Source organism: Pseudochaenichthys georgianus, chromosome 3, assembly GCF_902827115.2.
Source record: "Pseudochaenichthys georgianus chromosome 3, fPseGeo1.2, whole genome shotgun sequence".
Taxonomy (NCBI): Eukaryota; Metazoa; Chordata; class Actinopteri; order Perciformes; family Channichthyidae; genus Pseudochaenichthys; species Pseudochaenichthys georgianus.
The window spans coordinates 44,490,335-44,517,960 of NC_047505.1; the positions used below are offsets into that span (position 1 = coordinate 44,490,335).

At 41.3% G+C, this 27,626-nt stretch overlaps 2 protein-coding genes across 2 annotated transcripts in view; both read left to right on the forward strand.

Annotated features, from left to right (window-relative positions):
- The first annotated feature begins 293 nt into the window (after positions 1-293).
- fbxo22 (F-box protein 22) lies at positions 294-10,369 on the forward strand. Its single transcript, XM_034076267.2, has 7 exons — positions 294-570; positions 1,744-1,876; positions 3,258-3,345; positions 4,250-4,351; positions 7,600-7,752; positions 7,848-8,013; positions 8,585-10,369. The coding sequence occupies exons 1-7, from the start codon at positions 440-442 to the stop codon at positions 8,976-8,978; spliced, it is 1,167 nt and encodes a 388-aa protein (XP_033932158.1). The 5' UTR covers positions 294-439; the 3' UTR covers positions 8,979-10,369.
- Positions 10,370-10,775: 406 nt separating this feature from the next.
- The window catches only part of LOC117440034 (transmembrane protein 266-like), a 46,552-nt gene continuing 29,701 nt past the window's right edge, over positions 10,776-27,626 (forward strand). The window contains exons 1-3 of the mRNA XM_034076255.1: positions 10,776-11,484; positions 12,201-12,329; positions 22,679-22,870. Of these exons, the coding sequence (XP_033932146.1) occupies positions 12,316-12,329; positions 22,679-22,870 (206 nt within the window). The 5' untranslated portion in view covers positions 10,776-11,484; positions 12,201-12,315. The remainder of the gene's footprint in view (positions 11,485-12,200; positions 12,330-22,678; positions 22,871-27,626) is intronic.

A 27,626-nucleotide genomic window follows, 5' to 3' on the forward strand; every position in this document is an offset into this window, starting at 1 on the left:
TTTGTATTGCCAGTAGCTTTTCCAACTTTTCTAATCTGTCGTATACTGCAAAACAATCAATGTTTAAGAACACAGTAAATAGTTAAACAAGAAACAGTAGGCATTGGTCTTGGACTATTTTATTCTTTCTTCTACTCTGTTTCTTCTTGCACAATTTTTATTTTAAAATGTGTGTTATTGTCCTATACTATGTTGCATTGTTGGAGGAGCTTGGGACCTAACTTTTTCATTGCCATATCTACAGTGTAGCTACTCTGCATCTTGCTCTGCATATAAAGCCTGTGAATGTTGAAGCTAGCATGTAGCCAGCCACAGCTCCTCCTCCTCCCCGCAGGGGGCGCTGTGTCCGGTCGGCAGCAGAGGAGGAGGAGGCAGAGCGGAGGTGAAAGGTCATAGCTGTTCAACCCTGCTGGAAACCCCCAAGACTTGAGAGAAAAATATGGGTGAAAATGAAGATTTTACCGTTGTTTTACAAGACAGCAAGGCGGCATACGTCCTCAGCAATGTTGCCGAAGTCGTCGAGCGAATCCTGACCTTTGTACCGACCAAATCTCTCCTCCGGATCGCAAGGTATCGAAACACACTTGCATGCTAAACACTGAACTTCGCTAACGCTAATGGCTGTCGACTGGAAGTGAAAGTGTTCTGCAGACACATATTGCACAGTTAGGAAGCTGGTGTTGCAGCCACAGTGTTTTAAACAGTCCTTTTTAGTCAACCTTGTTGTGTAATTGCTTGCAGCTGCCCAGATGTGTTTTCCCGACAGAAGCATAGCTAACGTCCGAGGTGGAAGAGGTACTCAGACCTTGTACTTCAGTGAAAGTAGAAGTAATAGAGTGTAGGAATGCTCTATTACAAGTGAAAGTCCTGCATTCAAAATGTTACTCAAGGAAAAGTATTAACATCAAAATACACTTAAGAATACCGAAAGTAGAAGTACTCATTATGCAGATTGGCCCATTTCAGAATAATATATTATATATATATATATATCATGTTTTTTTTTTGTTTTTTTTTATATATATAATGTTTTAATTTTGATGCATCAAAGCTGGTAAAGGTGCTGGTAAAGGTGCAGCTAGCTTTAATGACTTTGTATACCGTAGGGTAGCTTGTGAATTTACTCCAGGTGTAACTAAAGTCTGATTTAAGTGTTGATTATATTTTACATCATTAATCCAAATATGTAATGTAACTTAAGGTATTCAATAAATATAGTGGAGTAAAAGTACACTCTTTACGTTTTGAATTGTGGTTGCAAAACATTGTAATACTCAAGCAAAGTACAAATCCCTCAAAATTGTACTTAAGTACAGTACTTGAGTAAATGTACTTAGTTACTTTACACCACTAGCTAACGTTAACTCTGTGGTTCTCCTCAGTGTGTGTTTGTGGTTCTCCTCAGTGTGTGTGGCACTCTCCTCACTCTGTCTATGGTTCTCGTCTGTGGTTCTCCTCAGTGTGTGTGGCACTCTCCTCACTCTGTCTATGGTTCTCGTCTGTGGTTCTCCTCAGTGTGTGTGGCACTCTCCTCACTCTGTGTGTGTGTGTGTGTGTGTGTGTGTGTGTGTGTGTGTGTGTGTGTGTGTGTGTGTGTGTGTGTGTGTGTGTGTGTGTGTGTGTGTGTGTGTGTGTGTGTGTGTGTGTGTGTGTGTGTGTGTGTGTGTGTGTGTGTGTCTCTCTCCTCACTGAACACTCCTCAGTGTGTGTGACTCTCCTCACTCTGTCTATGGTTCTCCTCAGTGTGTGCAGGCTGTGGAGGAACTGTGCGCGCAGGGTGCTGAGGACCCAGCAGCAGCTGGACTGGGTGTCCGCCTGCGGACCGTCCAACCCGAAGAACCATGCTCTCTGCAACATGCTGGCCGAGGAGGTGGAGGTACGTCATGAACAGCTGTTTGACATTAAAAGCGAAAATAGACTGACCATTGGACACATTTTCTCAGCACCAATAACTCATTCTTTTATTCATATTTTTCAACTGTGCCATCCTGACTTGACAATGCAATTCTTTACACTGCAGCAGTTCAACTTTGGTTACTTTAGCAATAATACTGCATTTCTTTTTTCGTACATTTCTTTCAACAAATATTCCAATTCATAAATGTTGACACAATTAATCATGAGTTCAGTTTATCATCATTGTTACGTTCCCTTTTGGGTTAGGGGGACCAAAGGGAAGAAACACAACCAGATTGGTATTTGTATAATAAGTGGTTTATTTTAAATAGCAGCGGTAAACAAAATGGCAGGCACGCAGCCTGAAACAAACAAATTGCCACAAACACCGGTTTACATAACAATAAAGGGCGCAAGTTTAAATGGGCAACCAAACTAAGGGAGGACTCTGAAAAGTGAGCCTATTTACACACATGAAATCACTGAACACTAACGAAAGGAGGCTGCAAGAAAACACAGCTAAGTAAGGTAACTGAACACACTACTCTAAACACATATCAACACGACACTAAGCACATACGAGTTAACCCCTGTTAACAGAATGTATCACAATCAATAAGACCACACAAGTTAAACACAGAGCGAGAGAGGCGTCTGTTCCTCAACAGAGCCTCCAGAGTGAAGATAGTCTGCAGCCTTTGTACTCCACCCCAGCAGGTGTGCGCTGGCTGTGCTCTGCGATTGGACGATGTCAATCCAATCACCATCTTCAGAGGCGGACCAGAGGATGGGCAGCCAATGATGTTGGAGCAACCACACAGCTCATTTACATAATCACACACACAGCTGAAAACACTCACAGGCAGACAAACAGCAACCGTAACAATCATATATGAATTAACACTGATATATGTTTTTGTATATTTTCTTTAAGGGCCTGGTTTTTAGTATTTAACATGTATTTATGTTAAATGGTGTACTATAAAGCATTTTTCTTCTTTCTTTTCTTAAAATGATTGTGTCTGTCTTTAGAATGGGAGCAACTGTGACGAAACCTAAATTCCCTCAATATTATACACTGATTCTGAAGACCTATAATTGGCCATTACAAAGTTAAAGATAATAGTTTATATAACATGCCATAGTATGATACACATTCATATGGTAGTATTGTTTTGAAGGTTTGCTTAACATGCAATGATCCTAAGCCAGAAATGATCTCTACCATTATCTTTTGTAGTCTTGGGAAACCTACAAATGTGTCCTGGAGCTAATGTTTGTATCCCTTGTATACAAGAAAGGAAAGTTGTTGGTGATGTATTGCGTTTTGACAAATGCTCTTTCCTTCTGATTCTTTTCAGAAAGTGTTTCTCCTGCCCAAACTTGTGCTGGCTCTGGTAGACTGCGAGGCCTTCAATGGAAAAGCGTATTGCTACAGACAAAATAAACGTTAGTATTAGACAGTGCTGTTGGAATTCATTACATTGTGTTCATTTAACGATATGTTGTAGCAGTAGAAGAATTCTCTCTACTCACAGAGAAAACCACAAGCATTCACATTCAAGAAGTGTTATGCACATGTGTTTAAAAGCTGACAGATGGATACATTTGTAACTGAGGTCAGCTTAACAGCTATTAACAGCTTTGGGCCTTATGATCAAGATGGTTCACAAAGATGGATATTTTACAGAAAATACCTAATTCCCTGAAAAAACCCAGAACCTCACCTCACTGATATGAATTCTAAAATGCATACATATTGCACATCCTTTTTGAAGTCATTCAGCACTTAAAGCACAAATTGCTTGAACCAGAAACATGTATTAAAGGTGTCTTTATAGCCACAATAAGTAGTGATTACATTTATTTCCCGGTTTCTATGGTTACCTGTAGTTTAATATACCTTATAATTCCTTATATTTATTATAGCGCTTTTCCAGATGCTCAAAGCGCTTCACAAATACACATTACACATACATGCAATGGTCATGTACTGTGGACAATACCCACAGGAGCAAGTTCAGGTGAAGTGTCTTGCCCAAGGACACAACGGCTTTACAGACGCAGCAGCGGCTTGATCTGATGATCATTGCACAGCGCACTGCGCCACACCGTCCATCTTCACGCCTCGAAGTCATCGAGGCGCTTTTACAAGTACACATTAGTATCATACATGTACTGTGGACAATACCCACAGGAGCAAATCCGGGTGAAGTGTAAATACATTGATTTAAATCAGTGGTATTACTTTTCACTTGAATATACATATATAGATAGATACAACACAGTAAAAGGGATAAGAATCATCATGAACTTTCTAATAAATATGTTTATTTTGTTCTCCACTACTCAGAAGCAAAAATGAGGCGGCACAGTCTGGACCCATTTGAAGAAGTGAACCGGTTCTTCCCCAAAGGCTGTGACATCATGGGTATGGTGGCACCGGGCATAGTCAGTAAGTGTTCCTCTTTTCATTAGGGTTGGGAACCGAAACTCGGTTCCAGGTGAGAACCGATAAGGAAATGCCGGGTACCCATACAAAATACACAATTTCGGTTCTGCTTAACGGTTCCTAAACGCGGTAGACTAACCCTTTACTATTGCAAAGAAAGCCTACATATCTGCACGGACGTAGGCTAAGGCTACGTAGCTATCTGTAAGGACCTGTGGTAACGTGACGACATCACGCATCAACAGAACAGCAGCGTGTGATTTGATTTGTTTAGATACCCAGCAGCATGCACGGCTCATGCTCAGTCACCTCATAACACCAAATATGGATCGCGGTAAACGCTCAAAGGTGTGGCTCCACTACACACAAAAAGAGAAAGGCACAGCGCAATGCCTGTGGAAAGCTAATAGCTTGTTCGTCAGGTTGCACTTCTAATTCAAGCAAACATTTAAGACGGCACGGCATCGAGATAAAATAATGTACAGTCTTTAATGGCTTGCGGTCTCCGAGCCCGAGTATGGCATCAATAGTCAGCACTAGCACCCCGGACCCGCCGCTTGCATGTCCAGAAGTGCCAGGTACAGCTAGCCGCGACACACCGTTCTCTTTGGCATTAAAAGGAACGCTGACCAGAGAAAAAACGGAGGAGTTTCCCAGAGCTGTAACAGCATTTGTTGTCAAAGGGCTACATCCCTTCTCGGTTGTCGAAGCTCCGTCATTTAGGTATGCAAGCTTTTAAAAAAGTGTGACGATAGTAGGGTACTTGTACAGTAAAAGCCAGGTCCTCTTATACAACGTATGTCAGTAGGTTTCCTGCTGCTACCTCAGTTGAAATAAAGCACAGCTATTGTGTATTTTTTTTTTTTTTTTTTAAATGTCAGTTAAAAGCTTGATTAGATTAGATATTTTTGCTATCTAAACATTTGACCTCTTTCTTTTACAATTTTGGAATCGAAACGGCGAATCGATAAGAACCGGAATCGATACATTTCAAACGATACCCATCCCTACTTTTCATATTTCCTCATTCATATAGAATAGATCAACCTTAAATCCCTGCCAAACCCCCTTAATTAAAGGTCGCATTCACACCAGCCTTGTTCAGTCCGGTTGAATCGAACCCTGGTGCGTTCAACCGCTTGGTTCGTTTGGGTCGGTGTGAACACAGTCCGAGACCTCTGATGTGAACTAAACAACCGGACTCTGGTCCGCCTAAAAAAGGTGGTCTCGGACCGCTTGCTAGTGAACTCTGGAGCGGTTCATCGCTGGTGTGAACGCAGTCCGCACCAAAACATAGGAAGCGTAGTATTTACGGGTCAGAATGCGGATGTCTTCAAAATCTTTAGCGAAAGAGTGAAGCAGAATGAAGTGTTGAACAGTGTCTGGTAAAGTAAAAATGCTCCACCAACTATACATAAAAGTCAGAGCCACCTGTCGACGGGGAAACGCCCCTCCTGACTGCAGAACGTCTCATTATGTGTTATAATGTTTTTTAACGCACGTCGTCTGATTGTATAATCATGAGCCGTTCGCTAGAGTCGGTTGATCTCCAGATTAACAGCAGCATGAGAATAACCTGCCGATGCTCCATGGCGGAGGCTCCGGTAGAAATTGCCGGGATTTGCGTTTTTTTGCCCCTTAATGTCTGACCAATGGTTGAACAGCATTTCCGAGCACATGACCTGTGTTTCAAGTTTATAGTCCGTTTGAGTTTTGCCCGTGTGATCGCAAACCGAACCTTCTGAAAAATGAAACGATGTCACACAGTCGTCTGGTGCGCATCAGAGAGCGGACTATTAGGTGTGAATGCGACCAAAGTATGGGTTACATAAGAGAATCCTTTAATTCAATGTTGATATAAAAAGGTTTATTATATGAGCTTTAAGACTTTGATGGTACAAATATGTGGACTTAGCATATTTGTCTCATAGCATGCACAGAAAACAAAGCTTAAGTTGATTAAAGATGAATAGTTCACCTTTCAGCTTAGAGGACTAAGCATTAATCTGCTGCTGCTGCCTGGTTGGAAAGCACCACTGGTGGCTGGCGCTCCTCTGCCTCTGATAGATGGCCTAGTCTGCCTGGTGCTGTGCTCCCCATTCCTCCATATAATCACAACCCTGCGGAGAAGTGACTCTCCATCAGCCATGTTCTCTTTCTTTATGATGATGGCTTATCAGGCTCCCGTCGTCTATCAGCTTTAATGGCAGCCTCAGCTGTTTGCGATAACACTCATTTTGTGATATTGCAGCTGAGGGACGGCACAAGGTCACCGCGCACAGCACGTCTGATTCAATTGAATTACATCTTTGATTGGATTGAATTTAAAGATTACTTGTAATAAGTCTGCAATATAGCCGCAGGTGGGTCTCATTATTAATGCGTGTTTTAGTGGGGCTGAATGGTAATAAAGACACGACATGTGACGCGCGTCCTGGCAGACACAGGCCAGCATTTCTGCGTTATGAAATCCATGAACTGTCCCGCCGTGGAGGATGGGAGGTACTAATGTGCTGTGTTTGCTCATTTTGAATACAGTTGCATATTTTTGTAATGTAAAAGTTTGGTTGCAAAGCAGGGGTTTAGCGCAGCAACATTTTGTAACCCTAAAATGTAAACGGTGTACTGGTGGTTAGCATCCTGTTTTCTCATTTGTACCGTAGCTCATCTCTCTGCTAAACTCTGTTAAGTGCGCCTGTTTAAACGTGTCTTTAATGCTATCGATTGGTTGTGCAACCATACCCGCTGTGTGGGTGTTCCTTATGTATATTTTGGTCTGTCCGAGGCTGAGTAAATATTAATTATGTATCTTTCATTCAGCTACAGTCAGGGTCTCCTGTTCAATTTTATGAAATGTTTCCTGCCGTTTGCATTGCTGTCTTGAGTTTTGAAATGACCAAAGTTGATTGGTGAAGCCAATTGATTAGTGCCGTGAGCTGCAGTTCATCTAAATGGCCACTAGATGCTTACTGTATTATCATTTTTCTTTTGTTGATGTAATTGGAGGGCAGGGTGTAATAGATGTATCCTTTATTATGGATATGTCATTTTGGAATATAAGTCTTGTGCCAAAATGTACTCTTCAAGTCAACACTGTTTTCAACATTCCATCGGCCATCAAGATTAATTCAGTGTCAGAAAAAATTGTTTACTTTTAGGCTATTATAACAACTCACAGGCCTTCATCTCACACGACTTGTAAGATACTAACCAAACCTTAATTTCTAACTCATGCCTGCTCCTCTGTGCAGTGACGCCCAGCGGCTCGTTCTCCAGCGTTCCTAAGGAGTACCAGGAGGGGGAGGCGGGCTTTGCCATCATGTTCCCCAGCATAGAGGGGGTCAACATCAAGCCCTTTCATTTTTGCGAGAAGTCCATGTCCCCAACCGCCCTGAAGGAAGCAGGTGAGAGAGGCTCACAACAATTATTCAGTGATCCTGTGAAGGTACCAAGTTCTTGTTTTTTTTCAATTTCTCTCCTGTGTGTACTTTCCTTCCAGGACTTGTTGACAACCCGGAGCTGCGTGTGGTTCTGTTGTTTGTCTACGAGCCGTGTCAAAACGGAGCAGCACGCTTTCTGGTCCAAATACTGGAGCCGCTGGCCAAGAGCAATGCCCTCATTGCTGGAGGGCTGGTGGACAGTTACTTCTCTCCTCCCAGGCACTGGTGAGTGACAGGCTGTCACTTAAATCCCAGCTGTTTCTTAGCCATTTTGGAAAGAATGAAGCTTTTATTATAATAACAACAATTGAAAGGGAAACCAAGTTTGACTGAATAGTTATTGAGAATTCCCTCTCATTTTATGTCCTACGTTTCTTTGAGGCTTAATTAATTATTGTATTAAACAGTGCAAATATACAATAAATACATTGTACCAGATATAGTTAAAAGGGCAGAGGAATCTAGTGATGCAGGTTACAGAGACAAAAGATATGTTGTGTAAATTGAAACCTTACACTTTCAAAATAAGAGACACAAAATAAAAAGGTAAGACAAAATAACAACCACCCAAAACCAGAAGGAAATGCCTAAATTTCCACTAGAAAGCTCATCATCAGCACTTTCAATAACATTTCATCAGTACAACCATTCCTAGCCATTTAAAGAACTGCCAAAAGGATTTGATTGGATTTAAAGACTTGAAGTTATGATTTTACAACTTGCTGAGTTAAATTAGCAGCCTCACTTTTGTTCTGTATTCTATTTGCTATATTCTCACTCTCCTCTCAATCTGTAGCTGTTTGCAGGGTCAATACGGTGTGGCGGGCCTCGCCCTGAGTGGCCCTAAAGTGCAAGGGGCGTCTGTGCTCTTGGACCAAGAGATCACCAGCCCAAAGGCAGCCGAGGCCACCATCGGGCGGCTAAAAGCAGCCAAGATTCCCGCGAAGAACACCATTGGGTTTATGTTCTCCTGCTTGGGGAGAGGTCAAAACTTCTACAAAGACCAGGCCAACGTAGAGGCCGACGCCTTTCACAAGGTGTTCCCCAACACCCCGCTCTTCGGCCTGTTCGGAAACGGTGAGATCGGCTGCGACCGAATTGTAAAAGAAGACTACACGCTGTGCGACACTGACACGGAGAGTCTGCAGCACGAGTACAGTACAGTCATGACCCTCGTCCATGTAGGCTGACCGACCCACATCACAGAGGACCAACGGAAGGAAAACACAACCTTTAATATTCCCGTTTGCTACAGCTGTCGGTACAAGAAACATTTTGTTCAGAGTTTTACTCGCATTACCACTCAGAATATTGCTGTCACCAGTTCTGCTTGTAAAGCGGGAAATGATCCCTTTAGCCACCATGGTAATGGCATCATTTGGGAAGTCCTCTGAGACTGTGTGTGGAAACACAGCCTCATATCTGAACTAGAGTTTCACAAAGTTCAAAGATAAAATACAACTGATGTTTCTCTTTTAGTATTAAAATGTGATGGATCACTCTAGTAAAATATGTGTATATAATTTCCCCAAATTTGACGCGCATTCAAGGCATATCTTGCCTTCTGTCGTCGACCTCATGGTCCGTTTGCTTTGCAGGTGAGTACAAATAGCTGTAATAGTTTTTTGATCACTTTTTATTCATGTAAATAATGCGGTCCCTCTTCCACACAATCAAGATGATGTTGATTTGAATTATCTTTATTGTTATGTAGATTTTACATAATTTTTCCTTTTTCACAGTTTTATCTCACCAATGAGATGAACAGAAACGTGTTAGCCTCATGGACGATATCTGCCATGGTTCTATTGAGTCCAGGGACATTTGTCAGTCTTACAGTGCCTCTTTTTTTGTCCACGTCAGTTCATATCTTCTACTACCTACTTTCAGCTGTAAATGTTTGGGCTTAATAGGTACTTCCATGCCTGCATTTTTAAAGAAAAACAAGCCTCCTTAATCAGAAGGAGCGGAGAGAACGGTTGCCCTGTTGGCTGTGTAAGTTACACTATAGCAGAAACTCTCAATTTCACCTCAGAAAAAAAAGCCTTGTCTTTGTTTTGACGATGATGTATTTGGTTTCCTTTGCTAAAGTAGTAAAAGGTATTTTTTAAATCCTGATAGTGTAGTCAGAGACTAACTAGCTGCATGTTCAGAAAGAAAAATCAACCTTTTACAGATGCCTTTGTACAAAATTGGTCTGTCAGAATCATTAATGTGTTATGTGGTGCATTTTTCATCCCTAGGAAAAATATTCTGATTACATGAAGGTGCAATTTCCAGTGTGTGTGTGTGTGTATATATACACACACAGCGTATGTCTGTTGGTCAGGTAGTAGCTGTTATATGTTAAGAATCAGCATTTTGATAAAGGCTGCAGCTACAATTCCAACTGTTTACTTTAACAAAAAAATGATTAGAAGTCCTCTTTTTTATATTAATACACGCATCTACCCTTATAGGTTCTGATGATATTAAGGTGTATTTAAAGTTAGTGTTTTACAAAGTTGTTTTGGTGTTGATGCACTTTTCTACATGAGCCAAATCATATCTGTTCTGCTTATTCCCTTAATAAATCACTTCCAATACGTAGATGTGTGCCATTTCCATTTATTTCATTAACTCCACTGTTAAATCCCCTACAGCGGCATCTCCAGAGCCAGTCCCTGCACAATGGGCGTTACGCTTCCTTACTCGGTTGGAACTACAGGCCTACTACTGTTTTAATTTAGATCACCACTTTTCCTTATTTGCGTACACCCTGAAATGTGAGCCTCAGCCTATAAAATCTGCAGCAGCCCACGACCAGGCGTGTTTAAATAAAGGAAGAGACGCTTGAGATTGATTGATGTGCGCTTTAACCATCGACTGGCTAATCCCGATGAATGACAAACGGTTAAGCCAATTGCTGTAAAGGCAATTTATATTCCCATAGTATCTTTATTTTGGGAAACCATAAAAAAAAACGTTCGTGACACGGTGAGGGACGACCTACCAGGCGTAAAGCTAATAAATTCATCTGTGGCGATAATCCGCTCTCAAATTGGCCTCAATCGGGAACTGGGAAAATCTATCCTTTCTCTCACACAAACACACACACACACACACACGCGGCCAACATTTTTAGACTGCTATGTCGTGACCGGAGCGATGCAAATGTCACACGATTCATTGGCTGCTGTCTCCGGCACGAAAACGTCAATGTTTGGATGAAGATCTCTCCGCGTTGACCGGCCGCTGCTGTGTGGAAGGACGTCGGTGGAGAGGTTTTGCTTCAGCATCTGGACAGCTCCTTACCCAGGGTTCCCCGCTGTGCTCGCCGGGGAAACCCTCGGCTGGGGAGCGGAACCTGGACCTGGATCTCTGGAGCATCCTTTCAACACTCCCAACCAGGAGCAGGTTGCACTCTTCGTGATTTAATCAGTCTGAATAGATGCTAATATGATCTTGCCGTGTGACGATGCTTCTTGCGTTTTGCACTGAAATCCAAGCAGCAGCAGCAGCAGCAGCAGCAGCAGCAGCAGCAGCGGCGGTGGTGGTGTTCGTCCAATGCAAAAGTGCTAAGGATAGCTGCAGCCTACACACACTGCGAGCCTGCTGCTGCTTCACTTACTCTGATCGCCACCGAGGGAGACATTACTATCAGCGAGGGGGCAGCGGGAGGCGCGAGAGCCCGTCAACAATGTAAATCTCACACAGGTAACTGCGAATAAATAATTCATTTATGTACAGCGAGGATGTTTTGTAGTTGTGTGCAACACTGTAGTTTCGTTGCAATCTGATACCAGCAAGTAAATCAGTTCAGTTTTCGGATCACACTTAGAAATGTCTGACATGCCTCCAGTTCTGTTAAATATTGTATGGTTGACCCAAGAAAATAAATGCAATGGTGTCAAAAGTTTACATTTACAAGTGTCTTTGTTTTTGGGGAAAGTAGTTTGGTGAGTAGTGAAGAATACATCTAGTCTGTTTTTGACGTCTAACATATTCATTTAATTCTACTTTTCAACGTATTTATGACTTCTAAAGCTGCAAGGGTTGGGATTTTTGTTAGTCTGACATTTTCCACTTTCCTTGTCTTGAGACCCTCAAACTGGTTTCTCATGGTGTGTAAAGTGTGTGATGAAAGCAATGAGTTCCACCACATTAAACCTATTTTTCATCACCAGTTAAAAGAAACAAAGTATATGCTCTAGAGAACAATTTCCTAAAGAACTGTATCACACCAGCAGATTTAATGTTACCTGTCTAACAATTGCTTAGTTTGTATGTCTTTATTTAGATTGAATTGATATTGAAATGTTGCACACACAAGGACTTGACTAACTTTCTGGATCCTCGCCGACTGTGGCTATATATTGGATTTATGTCATCACTTTTTTCTTCAGTTGCGATAATGACCATTTTCTTCCCAGGTTCAACATGAAAGAAGCATCTATCAGGTGAAAAGGTGAACTGCAGCAGAAAACCGGCAGAACTGAGAGGAAATCTTGTGACAAACATCCCCTCCTCTCTCCATCAGCCAGCATCATGGCAAATGCTGAGTGAGTACAGATCCTTTATTTCTTGTCTCCTCATCTTCCAAACCAGCATTTATTTTTATTTCCGCACATATAGCAGCAATGGGTCAACATGTAACATTCAATGGCCAGGGTTGCAGAATGGAATGCTTTTAGGACATATCTTTAGGTTTCTTTCTTCTTCCTTTCACATTCGACTTCAGCTTTAAACATGCTTCTTTATTTCTGATCTCAACTCCTCTTCCTACCCCAATCTCCTCTCTTTCACAATTTCCCGTCTTTCTGTGCCTCCCCTTTCTACAATAATGACCTTTATTCACACAGACACTGCTACCGTTGAGGTGTCTCTGACCCTCGTCACTCTGAATGCTAAACACAGACGCACACTGAGATGCAGAAACACACTGCTCAATGCTGATCACAGAGCGTCCATTCTGCAGCCGCAAACACGGGTCACTATGTTAATCGCTCTGTGGAAGAACATGCAGTATATTTCATAATGTTATCCGTGTTTCTTACAAATTAACACATTTCATCAACAACTTCTCTCCTCTCCAAGTTCTCTCGAAGCTTTCCGTTTTTAAATTGTGCTCTCAAAGTGCGTAGTGAGAACAGCTGATGCATTACGTGTCTGTGTGTGTTCTTGTGAATTGGTCGGGCCTTTCACTTAAAGGTGGGGTAGGTAATTTTGAGAAACCGGCTCGGGCTCGAGATACACGTTTTGTTATATTCCATGGAATGCTCTTAACATCCCGATAGCAATGAATATCTGAAGTGCTTTGACAAAAAATCCATGAAAAAATGTCATCTGTGGAAGCCGTGGTACTGTGAAAAGCACGACCAATTATTTTAGCCGGCCCGGCTAAAGTAACTGGATGGCCTACCTGCCTGTCAGCCTTCCATCGGGGCACAAACTTACCTCGTGCCCTCATTGGTCATGTGCGCGTTCGTGTGTGTTGGAGGAGGGGCTCTGTAAGGAAGTGGCATATTTTCTCCGGTTGTGTACTTTCAAATTCTGGCGATCTCGAGCTGGTTTCTCAAATGTACCTACCCCACCTTTAATGGTATAGTGATGTGATCTGTTTCACCATTCAGAAGAATACCATAATCATCCTTGACACTTGACATCATTCTCATACTTCCATATTCGTGCATGCACACACACTTATCTACGTGTGTGTGTGAACAAAGTAAGAGGTAAAGGAGAACATTAGAAATCGGTGTTCTTTGCTAATGATTATGCTGACGTAGCATGACTCTAATTTGTCTCGTCGTAACTATATCTGCATTTATTCTCTTGACCTAGATATATAGCCCTTAATCATTGCTCCATTTGTGCTCTTTCTGCTCGTGGTCCCATACAGAGCCCATCTCAGTGGGTCTCAGTAGCAATGTCCTATCACGCTGTGTTTAAGGTGAAATCATCATAAAACAGATGAATATATAATACTCACTTTTTTCACAGACCGTCAACACAAACGGCTTTCACTCTATAAGACTGATGATCAGTTAAGTATGGTGTAAAAATACATGAGAAACAAATATGGTTTTATTTCCACTTGAGGTAAAGTATTATCTCAAGGGCATTAGACTTGGGCTCACAACCCAAAATATTGGGAACCACTGGTTTATTCTTTGTATTTTACAAGCTTATTATATCGTTTTTTTAATCGATAATCTTAATCTGAAAAGTTACTATAACTGAAGATGTTAGATAAATGTATTTAAAAAACAAAGTACAATACTTCCCTATAGGGAATGTCGCGAAGCACAAATATATATATTCAATTACAGTACTTGAGAAATGTACAGTTAACTTACACGCTGTTTGCTTTTAGTCAACCAATTCCATGTCTCCTTACAATATCCGAGATGTGTGACTTGACTGGAAAAATGTGTTCACATTGTGTGATTTTACATTATAACTCTATACATTTAATTGCATTTTAGGGTAGATTGTCCCTTTTTAGATCTCTCTCCCCATGTCCCTGTTAACCCTGTTGTTTATTTACTCAATGCCACTGGGAGGGGGTACTGGTTTGATGGCTTTGCCTCTTTTCTTCAGAGGAGTTGACAAGCACCTGGTCTTTTCCCTGTTGAGAGCATTTTTACTACGTGTGGCCTTATATTCTGTCTAATAGGTGGTTTCAAAACTGGTACAATGTCGTTAATCAGCTACTGTCTGTAAAAAAGGAGCAATGGATTTTAAAACATTTGACCTGAAGTGTTAGCGATCTATCTGTCAATCAGTAGGTGAAATGAAAGGGGCACTCCACAGATTGTACACTTAGTTTAGTAAGTGTATAGTGGTGATCATAGTTGAGTAATGCTGAAGATATTACATATTTTATAGTATTTTCCTTATCTTTACTGACTTTACCATATATTTACAGCTCCATTATATATTATGATAATGTTGACATTTCAAACTAATCGGTCTGCAGGAAAAAGGTTATATATTACAATTGGCAGTTATTCTCTGAATTAAACATTCACAATTTAATAAGAAAAACAGCTGAATTATTAGTATAGGCTCAATATGCATCAGGCAACACTTAAAATATAAATGTGTAGAATATACTGCTACTCTCCTATTCTTGTTTTATATGCAAAAATACAGCACAAAGAAACAAGTCAGTCAGTTTAACAAGTCCACAGGAATCTGCCTTTTCACTCATTCAGTCTTTCAAGACCTGTATTCCCTTAAGTGTCTTCAGAAATTAAAAAAGTATCTATTATTGGAAACTGTGTCTGACACAGTGTAAAAAGGTCCAAGCAAGCGTCTGTACATGTGCTCTCTTAGTCCTGCCCCACGAGGGTCTCTGTCTCCTGTGTATCTGTAAAGGTCGGATAAGAGACTGGTCACATTAGGGCCAGAACAACCCATTGTGCAGTCCACCAATTCATCATAGTTTCATCTGTAATATTATTAATGAGCTAATGCGCCTGGCAGACTTCATTAATATCCTCTGGCGTGGAAAAAAAAAGTTTCTCTGGAAGTTAAATTGGGTACTCTAGGAAATTACAAGAAGCAATCAGTACATTCTGTAGAAGTGACAGCTGTTTTGTCCTAAAAAACATGAACATGGTGCTAAATACCAGTGGCTTTAAAAAGACTGGTGGGTGAATTTACTGAGGTGCATATTGACCAGAATGCATGTGGTAGAAAAGGTGAGGTGGAGAACTGTTTTTCTGCTGGTACCACTGTTTTAGCATGTTTTAATCTGGATGTCCCGCAGGTAAAAGCTTTCTTCATCTTCATCTTCATCTTTTGATGTGAAATCCATATTACGTTGTATGTGAGTCAGCAGCAAAGGCACACATTACTCACTGTCTTTACTTTCCTAGCAGCAAGAAACAGACCTTTCTCTAGTTTGTGGTGCTACAACAAACACAAGTGTGGAATGTCTTTGTGCTGTTGTTTCCGAGACATCATTATTATATCATTGTAGAATGCTTTGCAGTGTTTGTTGTTCCTCCACCAGTGCACATACTAGTCTGCGATGAGTCTTTAACACTAATACACAGTGATGTCCAGCTTCTCCAAAGTTTTCCTCAGCAGCTGTTGGGAGCAGAGAACACCTGCTTTGTGTCTCCATGCTCCGGCCAAGTTTTGGGTTATGTTGTAGATCCTTAGGCGTTGCAGTCCGACAGCCTAATCTAACATGTGTGAGTTGATCTTGTGGTCCACTGAGTGTGGTTTGGGATGAAATGTGCCAGGTTGGAAATATATTTTCTTTACTTCCACAGAAAGTCTTTTTCCCAAGCTAGCATTGGGCTTTTCAAGAGGAGGCGATAAGCACCGAAACACCCATGTTTGATGTTTTGTGTGGAAATAATGGCTCATAGTTTTAGGGTTCATTTTCTTTATAGATGCATATATTTAAACTATGTCAAAACATGAAAGCAAACTGTCAGATTTTGATCAAATCCACATTTCATGGCAGCATTTTCGACTGTACCAGCCTACCTGAAAAACACAAATCAAGTACCTAATGTACCCAAAGACTGTGTTACTGCTAATGCGACTGCTATGAAGTCAATCTCATTCCAAGAATAGTAGATCCTATTTTCATGATGCAGAGTGTAGGTGGAATTTAGGATTTATGAACTGTGTCCAATTTGATTTCAAACATGATATTAACGTACTAAGTTCCTTTTTTAAAGAACCCCTGTTATGCTGTTTATGTGCATGTAAATGGTCTGCAAAGGCTACAATCCCAAAGTTCCCTCCAGAAGGAGTTTCTCTCTCACACACTGGACCCCTTTGTTTACTTCCCTGACATAATGACATCACTATGTAACAGTTGTGTTTCTAGCGTTCCAACCAACACGTTGTAGGTGATAGGCTAAGGGGCGGGACATCTCTATGCTGTTGACCAATCACAACAGTGCTGGCCAGCTTACCAATCAGAGCAGACTGGGCTCTGGTCTCAGACGGAGGGTGAAAAGAGGCAGCCTAAGAGCCAATAGAATCTAGATGATCCATACACAAGATACACAGTCTAGTCCTCACTAATAAACGTCATTTCTAATATTTCTTTTTGCTCACATTTTTTTTGCTAACATTCGTAATAAGCAAACAAGGTCAGAGTATTTCTTTTATTTTCCTCAACACTGCTTGTATGTCTGTCTTATTGCACAGAGGTCCCACACCTCCATGTGACGGAGGAAGCACGTTGTTCAGCTCCACTGGCTCCCAGTTACTAACATGACCTTCTGCTTTGGTGCTGCTCAGTAAAGTCCCTTGAGCAACTTCAGTCACACAATGACCTTTCCTACCTGGCCCACGACTCTACAGTCCACAATGTGCTTGTATCTTTCACCCCCAGGGAGTCCTGCTCCCCTGAATATCACTTCCCTCCTGTGGGTGCTCTTCTGCAATTGCAGTCCCTTTAGTCTTTCCATGAAATAATGCTTTTGAGAATGTTGCAATTGCCCCATTCTGTAAGATAAGAACATCGGGGATACTCAGAAAGGTCAGTATTTGTATTTAACACGGCTACAAAATAAAGAATTTATATTTATACTTGGATAGAAACAGGCAGGTTCGTCTTTTTCATCATCATTGTTGGGACTTTAGTCATGTTCTTCAACAAGTAATAGGAACAATATGATTACTTTTTAACATTTATCTGCCTAACAGAACAATTTGAACGCAAGTAGTTTGGAAAAAACATATAGTTTTTTCTGTAATATTAATCTTTGCAACATTTATTTTCAATATCAGAGGCCTTGATTCACAGCTGATTTTGAAAATGAGTGCTTTTTTATATTTCCATGCAACATTAATGTCACTTTGTCAGACAAGCAAAACAGACATTCAGTGAATCATCACATCTCAAAATGCATTTGACCCCTATTGCTTCCCATCCATGTGCTGCAGCTGATATCTTAACTGGCAGCAGGCATTGCAGCAGGTACATTACTGTAAGCTGTGAGCCTGCGGGCTGTGGACAGCTTGAGTCTGTCACGAGTGGTTATGTGTACGGTCCTGATTGTTCTGGAAGAGAGCCAACCTGCTGCTGCGTTGCAGATGAGAGGTGGTATGGATGAGATGATGTGTGTAGGAGAAGTGTGGAGGGGCCCAACATCTATCAGGCCAACCCGCTGTGGTGTAATACTGCGAGTAGGAATTAGGAATTTGCCAAGGAAAATAAGTGTAAAGGTATTCGACAAAGAGGCACATACAACTTCCTGCAGAACAACAACGTACTTTTAAATCCTGACACTTAACATTTTACTGGGACACATGAAAACACAAGCATCGCCTCGGTCAGTCCTTGTTTAGTGCGTGACTGGTTGCATAACTAACTAAGGCATAGTGATGTTGCCCTGCATATTTTAAATTAAAACAATAACTGGTGGGCACGAAAGATTAAATAAGTTAGGAGAAACTTGCAATTCAGAGCCCCAACTAAATTATGTATCCATGATTGAGTATGCAATAATTGCCGTGAAAATACAATTAAAACAAATTGGTGGTTTAAACTTGTACAGTAGCTCAGAGATACATCAACACTGAGCCCAGAACATCTCATAACTGCAGGAGAATCTCAGACAAAACACAAATGGTCTCACCTCTGTATTAAACTTTGGTAAAAATATATATACTTATGAAATAACACAAAGTGAAAAGGCTTATAAATACTTTTTCAGGGCTATTTAAATGAGATGAATCTGTGGCAATCTGTTGCATCAATTGATCACTTGTAAAACCTGCCACCTATTATCACAGATATGTTGAGCTCAACGTGTGTAAGCATATACAGCTACCTCACTAAGAAGTCCTCTCTCAACTTTAACTGCATTTTTGACAGGCTTTCTCAAGCTTACAGACATTCTCACATTTTCTGCCCTGCAGTTTTTTCTCATTGTGCTTATTATTTCATCTATTGAGTATGCATATATGTATTATACCTATACACTACTACAATTATAAAAAGCTGCTGCCTACAGAAATGTCATATCTGTTTTCTTGACTCATATAATACAAATTGTATTTTACACGAGTCAACAGCATCACAGCCTCTGGTGAATATCTTTTTGACTATATAGAGTATGCAACTTCGTAGAAATGCCAAGGGAAATAATCCCATCAAATTGGGATGAGGGCAGCAACTCTCCAGACTACACTGCAATAACGCTTCTCCTTGAAAACAGAGGGTTTTTTATTAATAAAAAAACAAAGGAACATGCTGTTGTATGCTATACATGCAGTGATTATAGACTACTCTTGGGATCTGCACCTCTGTTCTGAAAAGAAGCTTTCACTCGTAACTCGTATCACTACATCAGAGTGAAAAATCATTAGACTGTAAAGTATTCTTGTAGTTATTTTGATATTAAATATCCTTTGTGTTGTAACTTTCTTTCAATCTGCTTCGACTACGTCAACTAATGTTTAATTTGATTTGCGTGAGAAATCCACTTAATCATAAATAACTAGATACATCTGGACTGTTCATACAGAATGTATACGGGACAAAGACTTTGAGATCAGCTCCAGGTCTTTGCCGGCGATGGGCACATGCTCACTCACCTGAAACAGTTTGTTAGGATACACCTGCCTCCAATGGCTGCGACTCAATCATTTGGATGTGTGTTCGGTGGATGTGTTGCGCTCACATAACTACAGCTGGTGCCTTTTTTTCTTATATTCATGCTCTGTTGCTTTTCATCTCTCAAACTCTCCATTTGTTCACTTGTTTGGTTTAATGGGCTGCGGGGGCTGCGCTTTATTATGATGTCAGGTTACTGTTACAATACATATTCTTTTACTGCTGGTTTGGGTCATTTTAGCAACATGAGCCGGTTGAATGAGTTTTGCATATTTGTAGCTTTAGATATATAAATATATATACTTTATTTATCCCAAATAAGGAAATGAGTTGCTTTGTTAGTTACATAGCCTTCTTAATTAAACATAACAGATCATTAATATATGATATGTTCTTCAATAGATTGTTTACATTTGGCTGGTACGGTCACAGAGTCATGAGTTAAGATCAGATCAACCTTGGTGGCTTTGGAAGTCTCCATTATTCCCATCACGCACGCACGCACGCACACACACACACACACACACACACACACACACACATACACATTGCCCTCTAACAGCTGAGGTCACACAAGATCGCATCAAAGGTCCTGTAGCGTTGACATTATCACTGTATATTTGAATAAATAGTTGTGTGTGTGTGTGTGTGTGTGTGTGTGATCTGTTATCCCCCTGCATATCTATAGTCCCTTTCCTGTCTGTTTACCTGTCTGTCCTTTCCTAAAGGTATGCCTGTCCGTCAGAGAGGGTGATTTTTCCTCCGAATATTTAAGGGCACTCAGTGCTCTCTGTCACGACAGTTTGAAAATGACTGTCGGAAAAGAAAGGAGAGGAAGTGAAGAATTCAGAAGCGAAAAGTGTACTTCTACTTTCTTCTTCTCTTTGCCCAATCTATGATCAATCTTATTTCCTCCTGTCTCTTTCATACATTTTTATTTTGTGACCTTTTATTTTTGATCAATCTTCTCTTTTTTATTGTTCACAGTTCCTTTTGTCATTATTACCCTCCCCTGTTGTTCTTGTATAACCCCTGATATCCACCCCCCTTTTCTCCCGCTTTTGCTCTTCTTTCCCTTGCCCATTCACCCTTTTCCTGACTTCCTTTGACGTTTGAATAAGAGTGGGGATCCACTCAGCTGACAAAGAGAGAGGCGATGACGTCACAACAGACATCTGCTCTGGTCTAAAAATACACACCACAGGGCACACATACGCAATGCACACGCACAACACGCACACACACACACACACACACACACACACACACACACCCACACACACACACACACACACACACACAGCAACACACACACACACACACACACACACACACACACACACACACACACACACACACACAACAACACACACACACACACACACACACACACACACACACCCACACACACACACATCATTCTGCAGCTGCACTCAGCATTTGTTTCCACCTCCACGCTCCACTGAGATGGCCCAGCTTTTAAACAACTGGGGCTTGTGGGCACGCCGGGTTACGTGATGCTGGCCCACAACTGAGTCTTCATGTGTTTGGATATTAGGTTTAGGGACTCCGGGGGGTTTAGGGTGGAGGTTTGCTGGTACAAACCATAGACTGTATAGGTACACACACAAATAAACGTTGCCTTAGTTATGAGATTAACGTCCAACTACTACTACTACTACTATTACTACACTACTAATCTTGTTGAAATACCTCCTAAAGATCACTACTTGATACATGACAACAATTGACAAAAAATGCATTGACATTATGAGGGATTAAAATAGACTTTAAACAGACTTGTTTATTTGGAAGTGTTTAAATGAAACAAGGTACTCTTTAACCATGTTTTTTTAAAGGTATAATTGAAACCAGTAGAAACCAGAAATGGGTTGTTTTGTTGTTTTTTAAAAAATGTCCCCAACAACATGGGGCACACTGTACATACTGTATATTCCTCAAAGGATGTTAAGTACTATCATTTCAAGTTGTATTTCAGTCACTTTTGTCAGGTGTATAAACTAGACGTTGACCCAATTTCAAATGGGATTCAAATCACCTTTCACCTAGCGAAACAATGTGATGTTCACTATATTTTACCCCACTTCATTTCGATTACAATCAAGGGAGTAAAGAGTATGTGCCACTGTAATGAAATCCCCCTAAGTCATAGCTATCAAACATTAGCTTGCTAGCTTACATGACTGGAGCGAGGACAAACGTTTTGCCACAAGCTTTGTTAGGTTGGTTCTTCATTTGATGATAGAAATAACAAACGAACATAACAAACTTCAAATAATATAAATGTTTAGCAGTTACAGCAACCATGTAACATAAAGAACACTTTTGAGTTGTGTACGTTCTACAATGTCTCGACTGACAAATTATCATGTAGCAAGGTAAGTGTTTTTATATAACAAACAGAAACTAGGCAATTTCTAAAAGAGGAAACATGGTTGCAATATGACCTCAGTGGAAAAGCAGATATCACAGAAGCTGCTGTTTTCTGTTTATTTCTTAACCCTCCTCTTACTCGTCATCATTGTTTGTGGCTATCCATATCTGAATTGTTTGTGTTGTGCTGTTATGAATTAAGTTAGTTTTCTATTGGATGATAGCGACTCAAATATTCAGGCTGCTTTAGAAAATGTGGACAGTCGCAGAAACACACACTCCCCCACGGAATCAGTGTCTTTGAAGACCTGCACCTCCTCTGGTCCTCATCACAGAGCTGTGAGAGTCCTCCGCAGCTCCCTGTGCTGAGTGGGTGTTTGTGTGTAACGCTCTCTGACCCTGCTCACTCCCTGAGGCCATCACTTAAAATAAGAATGTGTTTTTAGTGAAGTTGCCAGGCAGAATAATTAGTCTTTTTTTATCTTCACTGCTTTTGTGTTCATAAGCATCCAGTCAGTTCTTCAGCAAACCTTTCTGTCCTTTTCTTCTGCTCTGTGATCCAGCTGTTATGATCATTAGTAAATGCCACAACTGGGATTTTGACATTCAAAGTATTTAGTATATTTAATATATTTAAATGACACCAATTAAGCATCAACTATTTGCATTATGCTCACTTTATGCAATCGAAGGTATCAGTTGCAAATATGAAGTCATTTACTGCCATTTCCGCTCGGTTTGACTTCCTTACTTCCAGGTTATAAAATACATTGTCGAAGTGTGAAGTAACATCTCTGAACTTATCTAAGAAATGCGTGTTTTTTGTTTGAAGTAATGTATGCTTTTTTCTCTTCTCTGTCTCCTCTTTCTTCTTGTTTGTATTTCGTCTTCGTGTTGCTGGTGTTGGCATGTGTCTAGGGAAATGGAGCAGGCAGGTCTTTCGGACTTGGAGATCATCTCGCAGCCTGTGGAGGATGAGAACCAGTATCTGGCTCCTCCGGTCCAGCTGGTGAGTTTTGGCTACAGAGATCTGCCCCTGGCGGCTCTGGACCTCTCGCTGGCCGGCTCTCAGCTCCTCTCCAACGCCGATGACGATGAAAACAGGGACGGGTGAGTGCAGCTCTGATGTATAGTGAGCATTGTTCAATCTGACCCATACATTTGGTTTGTTTGTTTTAACAACTGTGAGTGACAGACGTGATCCTTTGTTGGTTTCAAACAGCTTGTTCACGGTGACGGTGATTTGCTTCTGGTAGCTGTTTGGCAACAGAGAGGTGTGAGTGACACACTGGTGGTTTATTCTTTCGACTGTAGGTGACTTTTCTATTATCATTTGGAACAGGAACAAACACACAGTCAGGGTGTGTGCCAACAGACTGCTGCATCTTGTGAGCATTGATTTGTGTGAGGACATTTAAAAGACCTGCCTCCCAAACACAACTAGACATCACTTCTGTGTTCATGCCCTAAGCTTATCAGGTTCTGACTTTGTTAGGAAACTAGACCAGATGTAGGTAACGCATTAGATCTTAATAAAGCATCTCTGCACTTGCTTTGTCTTTTATCAGATGATTCCCTATCTATTCTTAATATTCCCTTTTACTCCATTATCTTATAACAGATTTCACATCCAAGTGTTGACAATTTACAGCAATGTCTTCATAACAGCACATAGTAGCTAAACAAATATCGTGAAGTGTGATGACTTGCAGAGTTGGTGTTTTTCAGTCAACTTGTTCCTATGGTAACCGTCAATCACAGGATTTTCCTTTTTTACACATGTTATCGTTAAATTCACCACGAGCCAACTGGGCAATCCAGACGTCTGCTCAAGTCAACGTCACCATTTTGTTTATATTACAAAAGCATATAATTAAACGGCATCTATTGTCTTTATTTAACATAAAGGAATTACAAATACAAACTCAAAATCGCTAGTGTGACGGGCATAGTGACATTTCTCACAAATCTTCAAAAACACGAGACAAAGTTAAATGTATTTAAAATGCAGGATGACTGCTGCATCGCCTGATTTAAAAATGACTTATTTCCTCTTGTGTTGTGGGACATTTGAATTCACTTACGTCAAAGATTGTTGGTAAAGAGTAATTACCCACATGCATAATGTGAATAATGTGAAAAAGCTTGCGGATTTAAATTAGTATTCAGAGCTGGTCATCTTCGCCCTGAGGTGATTACACTGGCCCGAACATCAGACATAAGAACCGGGGACAGCAGCGGTGAGCAACTCGTTCTCTCTGCTCCTTTATTAAAATACAGCTCTCCATGGGAGATATTGAAGACACAATTAAAGCAAAGCAAACTTTACCGTTCTTCCTACTGTCAGCAACATGATCTGATGTGATGTAAAGCAAACATCTGCTACTGAGGAAAGATCATATCCACCACAGATGATTTATTTATTTCACCGTTACTAAGTGGCCTCTCGTGTTAAACCTTTTTCCATGTTCATGTCGTCTTTAGTCAGTAATCCAGTATACGTCCATCCAGGATAGATGACGTTTGTGCGAGCTGCTGGAAATGTAGATTGTTGGAGTCCATGTCGGAACTCTAACGTTATCTTTGTGACAAACACTTATTATCATCTTCTTTTCGTCCTGACACGTAACAATGTGACACACGTTGGAATGGACGTTTACCCGGCAGAGGGTCCAGGGTTTCAGTCGCTTTACTCGAGACTCACCGTCAGAAGATCTCAGCCTCTGGGGCTTTGTTCATTTCCATTAAAGCTCTCACCATCAGATTACCACCACTAACTGATCGTGGTGAAAATGATTATTAATAATGCTATCAGTCCATTGTGTCTGTTTTATGCAAATGAATACATGTATCACTCAAAATATAAGTTTTAGTACAAAAGTTAAAAAACGTGATGTGAGGCACTGGATAATTTACAATAGGTGTTTTATTAACACCATTTTTACATTTATATTTATTTCATTTATAAACATCAACAATGATTATATTTAGAAACAACATATAATTATAGTTATACTAAAAATGCTGCTCTGTTTGTATTTTGCTCTATGCGCTGCAATCTAAAATGATTGTTGCAAATATTCAGTTTTCACATCCGTACTTACACATTTTATATAAGATCTCCTTCCTCTCTCTCTCTCTCTCTCCCTCTCCCTCTCTCCCCTCTCTCCCTCTCTCCTCCCTCTCTCTCCCTCTCTCTCCCTCTCCCTCTCCTCTCTCCCTCTCTCCTCTCCCTCTCCCTCTCCCTCTCTCTCTCTCTCCTCTCTCCCTCTCCCTCTTCCTCTCTCCCTCTCTCTCTCTCCCGCTCTCTCTCTCTCTCTCTCGGTCTCTCCTCTCCTCTCTCCAGCTCTCACCCTCTCTCGTCTCTCTCCTCCTCGTCCTCTCTCTCTCATCTCCTCTCTCTCTCTCTCTCTCTCTCTCTCTCTCTCTCCCTCCCTCCCTCTCCCTCTCCCACGCACACGCACACACCCCATCACACTTGCTTAAATGCCACATAGTATGCATGATTATCATCCATCATGTGTTAAGCCTCCCTCCCAAGTCCTTGACTTGCTGTCCCCGTTGCTCAGTATTACGTCCATTTATCATTAAATGACAACCTCTGGGTTTTCCAGCGTCCATAAGTTAACTGAGATCAATTCATCATTTCAGACAACATTCCCGCCCTCCTCCCCCTGCCTGCCAAGAGAGGCCTTTATATAAGTGACATTTTGCAGCGCGGGAGCCGATAATATCACACTCTTAATTCTTAAGTCTTTTGTTCAGTCTAACTACACATGCTGTCACTTTCAATTGTTTTATTGTGTCTCACATGAGTGACCAAAGGCAGGCTGTGTTCCAGTTGTTTGATGTCGTTCATGCAGCAGCTATGAAGTCATTCATAGCCTACAAAGGACCTGAGAATGGTTTTGACTGATGTAAGTGTGTTTCTTATGATATTTCTGTAACCATGCCTCATCACTTGCTGGGAAACTCTATTAGTCTGGAGAGGGGTTTCATATTAGCCTCCACTGCACCACTCACATACAAATCAAGACTTGAACAATAAAACCCCTAAACTTTGAGTTTAAGAAATAAAGCGTTAAAGGTGAAATATAAGGCTAAAAAGAGGAAAACAACACTTCAGTCAACGGCAGGGTAAACTTGCTGGTCCTTGATTTTTCCACTTTAACACGATTGTGTGACATTTTGGGATGGCATATGGATATGAGATCACATCACAGCTGTCCATTTGATTAGTCACAACATTAACAGATCCCCCCCCCCTGTGCATAACCTGCTCCCTGTCCATCTTTCCATTCTGGACCGCAACTCTGACTCAAACCTGGCTCTTAGCACAACTTCTCACCAGGATGCACGTAAACACCATACGCTGTAGTACGTGATCCAACACACACGCGCCAAATCCATACACACTACCTTATCCAAGCACTCCGTTTGACACCACATCAGGTCTCACTCCATTGGTTCCCTTCAGTTAGCCAGTCATGGCCAGAAACAGATGGATATCACAGACGCACCGTCAACAGTGGGCGGTGCCGACACTCACACTGCGCTTGTGTCACAGCCAGTACAACGCTCATGTGTCCTATTTCATATCAGGGTCAGTGATGGCATGTATTTCCATCCATATATGCATTATAGATAGTCGTGCGTATGCTTACTGTGATTGTCCTCGTTGTCTTGGGTCGGTGTCGTTAGGAAACATTTGGTGTACGGAGATGAATTATGCACGCCGTATTTCCTATTGTTGCTCAACTTGTGAAATACCTGTAAGGATAGAGTTGTCCAGTAACTGGGTCACAGGCCTGCTGTTGTTGACTAATCACAAAAGTAGACTACCAATATGTTCAAATTAGCTTGGGTGCGAGGGCAGAGACTAAAGTTTCTTGCTCCTGGTCCCGAGGCAGAGAACTGTAAGATCCCGTGCGGTAAGAAGCTCTAACAACAGATGAAACAGTCACTGCGGTGAAGGTTATTTTACCAGTGAGACCAATTTACTCAAACTGTGCTTAGATGCGATGGGGTCAGTATTTCATATTCAAGTCATTAGTGTGAAATGTCTGCCTATGAAAAATGCTGCCAGTGGGAGTTGTAAAAGTCCATCATTCTTTCGTTAGCTTTAATGAAATTCCATTTAAATCCATTGGCATGAGCTCCAGTGATGTGTGTGTGCTACATCTCAACTCTCCATTAAACGCTATACTAATCCCTCACATTAATCAATATAACCATCCATCCATCTTCTCCTCTTCTCCCGCTATATCCGTGGTCGGGTCGCGGGGGTAGCAGTTCCAGAAGAGACCCCAAACTTCCCATCAATATAACCCATACCTCTTAATATGTGATAATAGAGGTTTAAATATCAAGAACTCCTGGTCTATAGGTCGAGCACCACATCCGGTGTTCTTGCCAAATTGTCAGATATACGACGGACTACAGTGAGGACGTGAGAATCAGCACTGAAAGAGAAAAACCGAGTAAGTGTTAAGGAAGAGATCTCTTTGACATTAAGGCCACGTCATTAAAATCGTAAGATGTAGCGAGAGAGCGTCTCACTGAATGTGTCAGTCAGCCTGCCGCCATCCAGGACCCAACTCTATTGTATTCTGTGGATATCAGCACCGCTGGGCTTTCGGTGAATACGCCTTTGCCTCCATCTGCTCATTACCGTATCGATCTCCCCTTCAAACAGACAGCGGTCATTAGCTTCCTTAAAGGACATTCACAATCGCCACGCCCGTGCACCATCATCATGTTTTACGACATGCTCCGGCAGCGTCGGACGTGTTTCTCAAGTCAGCGCTTTGACATCGTGAGTTGGCTTTGTTGGGTCATGACTGTATGTAAGCACCATCAGACCCAT